This window comes from Sprattus sprattus (assembly GCF_963457725.1).
Source record: "Sprattus sprattus genome assembly, chromosome: 7".
NCBI classification, from domain to species: Eukaryota; Metazoa; Chordata; class Actinopteri; order Clupeiformes; family Clupeidae; genus Sprattus; species Sprattus sprattus.
Window position 1 is genome coordinate 657,501 of NC_137926.1, and position 10,604 is coordinate 668,104.

The 10,604-nt window shown below is 47.0% G+C and overlaps 1 protein-coding gene across 1 annotated transcript in view; it reads right to left on the reverse strand.

Annotated features, from left to right (window-relative positions):
* Positions 1-9,151, reverse strand: part of grin3a (glutamate receptor, ionotropic, N-methyl-D-aspartate 3A) — a gene marked incomplete at both ends in the record, with an annotated part of 24,646 nt that extends 15,495 nt beyond the window's left edge. The window contains 2 exons of the mRNA XM_080842557.1: positions 3,326-3,927; positions 8,426-9,151. Of these exons, the coding sequence (XP_080698683.1) occupies positions 3,326-3,927; positions 8,426-9,151 (1,328 nt within the window). The remainder of the gene's footprint in view (positions 1-3,325; positions 3,928-8,425) is intronic.
* Positions 9,152-10,604: the final 1,453 nt, after the last annotated feature.

Consider the following 10,604-nt stretch of genomic DNA (forward strand, 5'->3'; position numbering starts at 1 on the left):
ACTCGTTGGTATGCATGGTTGTGAAGGTGCTGTTCTCGCGGAGTTTCTTCATGGCCAGCGCCACAATTCGGTCATGCCGCGCGATGTAAAGTCCTTTGTAGGCAGGGCAGCCGTTGAGGATGTGCGCGATTGATTCCCTTTGTCGGTTGTGGTGTAGTAGGCAGAACGGCTCATGCGTTGATGGAAACCATGTTGCTAGGTTTGTTTTTGTTGGTAGTACTTGAAGGCGAGCTTTTATAATGAACGTGTGTATATTGTCATGTAGTGCTGTGTTCCGAAGTGCAGAATGAGACACGCTGTGATCAGCGCACGGCAGGCAGGCCAGTCTTCCTTGTAGGCGTAGCCCTGTCCAATGTTGGATCATACGCGATCGGAAAAAGTTCATTATTGTCCCTCTGGTGTTCTTTGTGTTTAGGAGGTGAGTGCTGCCGTCCAGGGTGATGGTTGCCTCTGCCGTCGTTGTTGGGTCCGTGATGATGTTATCATTGAGAGTGACTGGCTGTCCTGATGTGCTCTTCCACTGCAACTGAATGTTAGTGCGGTTGCAGAGGTCATTCAGGTCTAGCCAGTCCGAGCGTACGCCAAAGCCCGGTGTGTTGGTATCCAGTTTTCCATTGGTTTTTTTCTTGAACCCAAGGAAGCTGGTATCCTCAGGTGAGCTTGGGGGGACCTTGCGTCTTCTTAGGTGTAGCAGAAGTGAGGCTCGGGCAAGCTCACGAACGGCTGTGTCGTCGCTATTCAGCATTCGCAGCAGATTGCTTACTCTGGCGGCAACATACACCCACTCAATATTTGGGACCCCCAGTCCTCCTTCTCTGGCCCTGTGAAACAGGACGTCTCTTGTTGAGTGGGAATTGAGTCCAATCCAGTGTCGGGCCATGCTCACTGTCTTGTCATTTAGCTCCGTTAAGATGCGTTTGGGAATATGGATGTTGGCAAAGAGGTGCTGGATTTTGGAGAGAGCAATTTCTCGCACGGCTTGCAGTTTCATTGTTATTGGTAGGGGGCTTGAGTCGATCAGCTTCAGCCTTCTGTAGTACTCCGTGGTCAGTTCTTGAATCTGCTCTTCCCATTCGCCCGCGATGTTGAAGCGGTGTCCAAGGTAGCAGTATGTTTCATGACGCGCGTACACTTTAATTTCGTTGCCCATGATGGTGAATGAGGGTGGTCTGTCTCCTTTGGCTTGGTACCACCTGTTGCCTCCGCTGCGCCTCTCGTAAAAGGCAGCGCACTTGCTGTTTTTCACCTCCAGCCCTGTCCAGCGCAGAAATTCGTCCGTGTGGGAGAGCATGGCTTTAATCACCCCCTCATCCCTAGATGACACCTGGACATCGTCTGCGTAGGCCTGGACTGGATTTGGTGATATGATGTGCGGGGGGGAGCATAAGCACAGCAGTTTGAGCCAGTGATTTAGGGCTAGAATAAAGTTGACCGCGCCTGTTTTGATGCCGGTTCTCAGTTGGATTGGGTTGGTTAGTTGATCTCCGCAAATCACCTGGAAAAAGGAGCCACTGTAGATGTCTTTTATCGTATTGATGTAGGGTTTGGGTAGGTTAATTTGGTCCAGCGACTCAATCATGATGTTGTGTGATAGTGAGCCAAACGCGTCTCGGAAATCCAGAAAGACTGCATTAAATCTCGTGGATTCATGCTTGAAGTCGTCAATGGCTGTTTTCAGGCAAAAAACATGTTCGTTCATGCCATGTCTATTTATGTAGGCTTTTTGTTTGTCAGACAGGACATTCGTTTCAACGAGCCATGGGAGTATGCGATTAAGGAGGCATTTCATAAACACTTTGTATATGGTTGGGAGTAGGGAGATATCTCTCCACGTCGTTGGGTCATCGGGTATGTTATCCTTTTTAGGTGTCCTATAGATAAGCGCTCCTTTCCATGACAATGGTACTTTTTCGTTTGTCAGGCAGACATTGAAACACACACACACACACACACACACACACACACACACACACTCTGTGACGCCTCACCAACACACACACACACACACACACACACACACACACACACACACACACACACTCTGTGACGCCTCTCACACACACACACACACACACACACACACACACACACACTCTGTGACGCCTCACACACACACACACACACACACACACACACACACACACACACACACACACACACACACACACACACACTCTGTGACGCCTCCCAGGAGCTGGTTTAAACCCACTCAACATGTCAGGCTTTGATGTGAACAAGGTGTATGCTGAACAGAATGCTGTCTGCTAGAACAGTGGGATTCATAAAAGGGTGTTTTTGCTGTAATCAACATAAATGTAATCCATTGCGATGTTTTGTTTACAAAAGGAAACTAATAGCAGTCTTCACACTGTATCACTGTAAAAGAACAAGAAATGGTTTGTTTAAATCAATATAGTAAACTTTTTTCATGACCATTGGAGGATAGATTGTATTAAAATAATTTAAATCTTTGTACTTTTTAGCAGGCCCTAAATCAACCATCCTGGAACATTTGTACTCTCGCTCTTTGTGACTAAACTGTTGGTCCACTCTTGGTGGCGCTGCTCTTTGTCTCTAATCACACACGCAGAGGTTTATTGAACTGCACTATGTCTGCAGGCTCAGGGCACTGCAGTTGGTCTTAAGTCTTTAGTGAGTTACTGAGAATACAGAATCACTGCTCTGATCTCTGCTGATGTTTTTAGTGAGCTTCACATATTACAGAATCACTGCTCTGATCTCTGCTAGTGTTTTTAGTGAGCTTCACATATTACAGAATCACTGCTCTGATCTCTGCTAGTGTTTTTAGTGAGCTTCACATATTACAGAATCACTGCTCTGATCTCTGCTAGTGTTTTTAGTGAGCTTCACATATTACAGAATCACTGCTCTGATCTCTGCTAGTGTTTTTAGTGAGCTTCACATATTACAGAATCACTGCTCTGATCTCTGCTAGTGTTTTTAGTGAGTTACTGAAATTACAGAAACACTGCTCTGATCTCTGCTAGTGTTTTTAGTGAGCTTCGCAGATTACAGAATCACTGCTCTGATCTCTGCTAGTGTTTTAAGTGAGTTACTGAGATTACAAAATCACTGCTCTGAACTCTGCTAGTGTTTTCAATGTAGATGTTCGATGTTTGTAGTACTCAGCATGTTAGGGAGAGAGGTAAGGGGTCTCAGCATGTACCCAGGGAGAGGAGAGGTTAGGGGGCTCAGCCTGTACCCAGGGAGAGGAGAGGTTAGGGAGAGGAGAGGTTAGGGGGCTCAGCCTGTACCCAGCAGGAAGAGGGAGAGGAGAGGTTAGGGGGCTCAGCATGTACGGTACCTGGACAGATATCTTCCTGAGCTGCGTTGTTTCTCCTCCGCCATCATGCAGTTTGTGACCCCTGGTATGAGCGCCAGCTCCGGGGACACGAGCGCAGCGTTGCCCACGGCCCGAGCCACCAGCTCCAGCGCGTCCTGCACGAAGTGGTCCCTCGAGGGCGCGCCCATGCGCCCGTGCGCCAGGAGCCCCATGGGGAGGCCCTCGGTCCGCAGCTCCTCCACGTTCTGGGAGTCGCCCAGGATCCAGTGGTAGTCCGGCAACGATATGCCGAACTTGGCCACGGCGGTGAAGATCCGCTTGATGTCCCTGATGTCGCAGCCGAACGTCACCACAGTGGAGAGGGACTCCTTGATGGCCTCCAGCTGACCCCTCAGCGAGGCCTGGAGGTCGCCGCGAGCGCTGCCGTTGGTGGAGATGTTGACGACGGTGCCCAGGTGGAAGCGGGAGTTGTTGCCGAGCAGGGAGACGAAGTCGGAGACGTTCTGCTCTCGGCACAGCAGCAGGCTGACGTCGTACCAGCTGTTCATGGCCAGCAGAGCGAAGATGAGGTCCGCCGGACGGCTCGGAGAGTTACGCATGGCCATCTGAAAATGGAGGGAATTCTGCCAAGAAAAAAGGGGGAAGGAAGAGAACAAGAATGAAAGAACTGTAATGACAAAACGACAATAATCTCACACCTTTTCTTCTCCCACTTCAGAAACTCACACGTTTCCTCTCCCACTGAAGCTGGGTGTGACTTAAACATGATGGTAATTCCACCGGCCTCTGAGGCAGATACCTGACTGGGATATTAGTTAATCCTCAACCCTGAGCAGAGCACATTTTCTCCCCAGTGAAATTCCCACCATTTTACTCAGCAGAAAGCTACACAGTGTGTGTGTGTGTGTGTGTGTGTGTGTGTGTGTGTGTGTGTGTGTGTGTGTGTGTGTATTTGTGTGTGTGTGTGTGTATTTCTGTGTGTGTGTGTGTGTGTGTGTGTGTGTGTTTCTGGGTTAGGTGTGTGTGTGTGTGTGTGTGTGTGTGTGTGTGTGTGTGTGTGTGTGTGTGTGTGTGTGTGTCTGTGTGTGTGCGTGTGTGTCTGTGTCTGTGTCTGTGTCTGTGTCTGTGTCTGTGTCTGTGTGTGTGTGTATGTGTGTGTGTGTGTGTGTGTGTGTGCGTGTGTGTCTGTGTCTGTGTCTGTGTCTGTGTGTGTGTGTGTGTGTGCGACTTCAAATGATCATCTCCATTTACATGGAAATGGAATAGTTACAGTTTCACAGTGTGGAGCCAGCAGAATCCAAGAGAAAATGATCCAAAATGGCTCCTTTAAAGCAGTGACTTAGCCAGTAACCAGAGCCACAATGGGGCAACATTTACTGTCAATGATCCAGCTATTCTCACTGGCACAGCTGATGACTCATTCTGTTTCATGTCAAAAGAAACACAAGAATGAAAATCTGGGTTATACCAATCACAGTATAGAACTGGGTTATACCAAGCACAGTATAGAACTGGGTTATACCAATCACAGTATAGAACTGGGTTATACCAATCACAGTATAGAACTGGGTTATACCAATCACAGTATAGAAATGGAGGGTTTAGCTGTGTCCTCATGTTGAATGATCAGAGTAGCCTACGCCTGGTAGATAGTTCACTCATCCTGCTGGACAGGCCTATATGCTCCATCTATGCTAAATAGTTCACACATTCTGCTGGACAGGCCTATATGCTCCATCGATGGTAGATACTTTACACATCCAGTGCAGAATTCTTTTTTCACATGACTACATTTCCTCAGGATGCTGATGTAAGCATGACCCCCAAAGAAAATGCCATCAAAGGGCAGATAAATACAGTATCTGTTCCCATAAAGCGCACTGGACCGTTGGACATTCAGAGGGGTGTCCTTTACTACCTTTTTTGGAGCGGATATTCAATAGATCAGTCCTGTAACTGCCATCAATAACCCCCGAGTACCTCACTAAAGAGGACGAGTCCTTCACAGTGGCCTGCCTAAATGAAATGCTTAGCCAAGCTTCTTAATTTCCCACGGGGACTGCTTTTAAGTGACAGAGGGGAAACAGGCTAATTGTAACTGATTAAGGAAAAGCATTATTGGGTTTGAGGCGGTATTTAAGAGAGAGAGAGGGATCAAAGTCGATTTCAGTCGATGTCAGTTTGTGAGCTATTATGACAAAGGATCCCTGCTGACCTCAGACGACGAGGAAGAAGCTGAGTTTATAGGCCGTCCCTGGGAATGTTCTGGATGGACAAGTATCACCTTGGGCCTTGGACTGAAAACAAGACAGTCACGGGGAGGAAACACAACTGGAACGGTAGTGGGGATTCTTTGTGGTGATGATCATAATGATGATGGTGATTACATGATTATTATGATAATTATGATGATCAAGCTTTCATTGAATTTGTGACTATGACCTAAGTAAGAGCGAAATAAAGGATAACATTATGAAGGGGTATGCCTTAGTGCTGATACGCTGATGATGATGATGATGATGATGGTGATGGTGATGGTGATGATGATGATGATGATGATGATGATGATGATGATGATGATGATGATGATGATGATGATGATGATGATGATGATGTCACGCTGGGGTTTGCCACAGTGGTGATGACGATGGCAGTCACTGTACAACTGACCATCATATAACTGAACCAGCATTCACTGTTCACTGTACAATGGGCCATCATTCAGTGTAGTCTGCCAAATGTCAACACAAATTACAAATCCCCCAAAAACTCTTCAGGCAGGTGATGACATGAATAAAAGCATACATCCCCTCACAGCCAGGTTCATCAGAGTGCTGACAGTTCTGGGGATGGTGTCTAACAAGAGCACAGAGACAGCTAGTTATGGACCACAGGATCTGCCAACCTACGAAGCAGAACTGGGTTGTTAGGGTAGCTATAGAACAGAAGTACAAATATAGATATAATACAAACTCAAATCTTTCCCTTTCAGCTCAATGAAAGGGCTCCCAGAGCGAGGGAGACAGAGGGGGAGAGAGAGAGAGAGAGAGAGAAAGAGACAGAGAGAGAGACAGAGAGAGAGAGAGAGAGATAGAGAGAGAACAGGACAGAGAGAGAGAGAGAACAGGACAGAGAGAGAGAGAGAGCTCAATGACAGGGCTCCCAAAGGTAGCAGATAGATAAATAAACAGAACCACAACGATACACAACATTTGAGCGACACCTAGCAGTACTCCATATTTTTCAAATACCTAAAAAGCTACTGATATAAAATCTTTATAACCCCACAACTGGTAGCATTACTGTCAGTCGAACTGCTGTTATGGATGCATCGTCATCCATTTTGGGTTTCAAGTCACTGGTGGGTCCAATACCCCATTTAATGCTTTGACCTTATAAAAAACACGCTGTTGTACTCTAATCCTACTACCATGCTGGAAAGCCACTCGTTATATATCACACGGTCTTTATAAAATGATTAATAAAAAAAATACAGGGCATCATCCTTAGCCAGCTGAAGACAAACACACAATAAATGCACTTTCTAAATCTAAATGTGGCATTCGTCCCAGAACCTTTCAGTGTAACGAATTGCCAGCCTCTTTATAATCTTCACCTTTGTCAACACCAGTCACTTGGGCGTAGCATTGTAAACCCAGGCTGTATTTGCCTCTGACGGACAGCTCAAGGATCCCACACCTGCAGCCTGAGATGCCTCCCGGCTTTAAGTGTCACTCACTTTGATAGACATCTAATAAGTAAACATTGCCTTAATTCAGTGCACAATGGAACCGTTAATTAAAGGTAATCTCAACAGAAGCCCTCGTTCTGACCAGTAGGTGGCGCTTAATCCATGCTCCTACCGTTATCAGGGTTGTATTCGGATTATTTAACGCCATCAAACAAATGAGGAACCCCTTGGGCAGAGGCATATGCACTGGCAACTGTGTGCACTATTATGGCTTACTGTAGCAATACACTTTCACCATCTGCTTTCATCGATTCAACACGTTGTTTATTGTCGTTCGTTGCTGATCCTGTATTTTGGAAGCCAGAAATGCGGCGGTATCAGACATTCCAGATGGGCCAGTGTGCTCTTGGGCTCCTGCTGCATAATGAGACATAAACACGCATGAAGGAGACGCTGTACATGTGAGGGGACGCAGCGGGGTAACAGTACCGCTCTGAAACGCTGTAAGGGGGGAGATAGGCGCCGTGGTCACAGTACCGCTTTGAGGGAGAGGTCTGGAGGTCCACTTGCCTTTTGTTTGTTCGGGATCTGTGGCTTGTTGGACCGTCCGTGCCAATAGCCTTAACTTCACCCATAACATCTACGATAACTAGAGGCTCCCAAGTGACACCTGCCCCGCACCCAGTACGATGACACCTGCCCCGCACCCGGTACGATGACACCTGCCCCGCACCCGGTACGATGCTTTTTGTCTCGTTCTGCCTCTAAACACACCTGTTGCATGTTGCCATATATCAGTGCATTTAATGACCTGACAGCGCGCATTATTTGAGCATCGCTGTGGTGTGTAAAGGAATGTGTGTGGGTTTTTTATTTGGGGGAGAGGGGGGGGGGGGGGGTCTACACGCCTATCAGCAATGCTTCTTCAACTCGCCGAACCTTCATAATATCAGAACAGTCCAATCGCTGCGAGAGTAAAGCAGACAACACAACACACACACACACACACACACACACACACACACACACACACACACACAGACAACACAGCACATCGCCCTCGCAGACGCAGGCAATGGCATATGGCATACATTCCGCGCAGCGCGTTCAACATGTGTTCAAGGGAAAACATACTTACAACGATTTGGAAAGCAACGAAACTCTCCACAATAATTCGCACTACAAAATGCAACTCAACCCAATAGCCGAGCAAACACGCTTGACACATCTTATGAATCAATCTGATAACGGTTATGAAATCAGATGTGAAACAGCTGGGCGCTTTCTGTGGTGCTGTCGAAGTTTGAATGAAGTTTCGTTTTCGTCCTCACTCTCCTTTATTAATTTAATGAGTGCAATAACCCTCACCACCACCCCCCCCCCCAACACACACACACACACACACACACACACAACCCATCACTGCTCACCTTGCTCTGTCGTTTGATTTCGCTTTGGACCACACTTATGACGGGGACCTGGAGCGCGGAGGAAAGAAATTCCATTATCAGTAGCTCGTCCCTGTTTTGCGGGAAAGCCATGATCGCAGAAACTCCCTGCACAATGACTGTGTGGCAAACACTTTGTAGGAAACACACGGGGTCGCCGCACAGCGGTGTAGAGGAGGACGAGAATGAGAAGGCGGGCAGCTCCCCCAGCCCCGTCTCAACTGCCATCACGACATCCAGAGATAAGTTGTAAGGTAAAAGCCCCGTCATGCGATTGAGCGTCTCCATCGCGAGTAGAATCGAGTCCCTGGGCATGAACACGCTCTCCCCCTCCTCCTGTCTGACCATGTTTTTACTTTTTGCGCCTCGGTGTGGGCTGGTTGTGGACCCCCTAGTCCTGAGGCTGCCCAGTGCTGGCTCGTTAACGCTTTTAGTGATGATTTCAAACTCCTCTCCCGTCAACCCGCTGTCTCTGTCAATATCCCATACTTCGTCGAGATAACTCCCCTTAAAGGCATTGTGGCTTAAGACACGGGGTTGCAGGTGCAGGGCCCCGACTCTTACAGTGTGTCCGATCCTTTTCAGGATCTGACACGGCTGAGGGTGAGCCCGAGACACGGGCAGCAGCAGCAGCATGAAGACGCAGGGCGCAAGGAGAGGGAGCCCCGTAAACCAGCCTAGCGCGCCCCAAATCCTCCGACCCGTCATTACTCCACAGGACCCGCCGTTACCGACGAAAAGCAAGGCTTCCCACGACCACCTGCTCTCCTCCTGGTCCCTGCAAGGTGTCCGTTAGCTCGCCCCTCGGAAGATATCCCAGATACAGCAAAGTTACCCTCCTCGTCTCTGTCAACAAGCCCGACTGTGACCGCAAGCAGTGCACATGCGAAACGTACATCAACACAGCTGCTTTTCATCTCAAAAGCTTTTTTAAAAAAATAAATATCAGTAATTGTAATGAAAGGAACTGCTATTCCAAGTAGATTTTAAACATTCTCCAAACCGAGGTAGAAAAGAAACGAGGTAAACTAAATCATTAAAAATCTCCATTAGCTAGTGCATAGAAAGCCAAATGATTGCATAATTATTTGTTGAATATCTGCACCGTTTTGCTATATTGTGCTAAATGTCAGGATATAAAAAATGTGCATACTCCGAGAAAATATTCCATAGGCTATTTTCCAAGAGAAAAAAAGGATGAGGAAATCATTTTCGCTCTAAGGGCATCAAAAAAAACACAGATAAGCAAGCCGATTGCGCCTCGTTGTTTTCCTCCAGCAGATAACATTACGCATTCTCCTGCTAGCACAAAACTCCCACTGAGCCACTTGAATAGAGCAAATGTTTGGCACGAGCTCCAAGTGCCGTGGTCCGTCCCATTAACCCCGTCTCTCCCGCGCTCGGGACCGCGGTAAGTTAAGTGCCGTAGGACCACACCGGGGAAATGTCCAGAGAAAACCGGTGTTGTACCCGATTCAGCACCCCCGTCAGAATATGCACCCCCTTGACGCACCACTCGCTTGCCTAAACAAACGCAGGGGAAAATACTATACTACGATTTCATTATTTGTGAAAGAGATGGAAGAGAAGAACACAAGTGATTGTACTCTTTAGAACAGTTCTAAAGACTGTAAACAACCGATGTTTTTCTATGCAACCATTGACGCACCACTCGCTTGATCGGAAAGGAAAGCAGTTCGCCTAAATAAACGCATGGAAAAATACTATACTACGATTTCATTATTTGTGAAAGAGATGGAAGAGAAGAACACAAGTGATTACAGTCTTTAGAGCTGTTCTAAAGAGTACAAACAACCGATGTTTTTCTTCCAAAAACCTCGGATAATAGCGAACGCAATAGAACACCTTTTTGTTCTGTGGAAATATATAGCCTACCCCAGCCATGACTACAAAATGAATTAATGTAATTTTGAGTTAGCAAGTTGAATGTATTTGACACGGTGTTTCACAAGACTAAATAACGAAATGCAGTTTAGTATCTAACAGGAAGTACAAATAAGCAGAAAGTGCAGAATATGTGCATATGAATGGCAGTGGTATACATAATGGGATAGTATAAGATACAGTATGATACTGTACTCTGCTTAATCATACTAGTCCCATGACTGTACTCTGAAAAGCATTTGATGATCGGATCAAC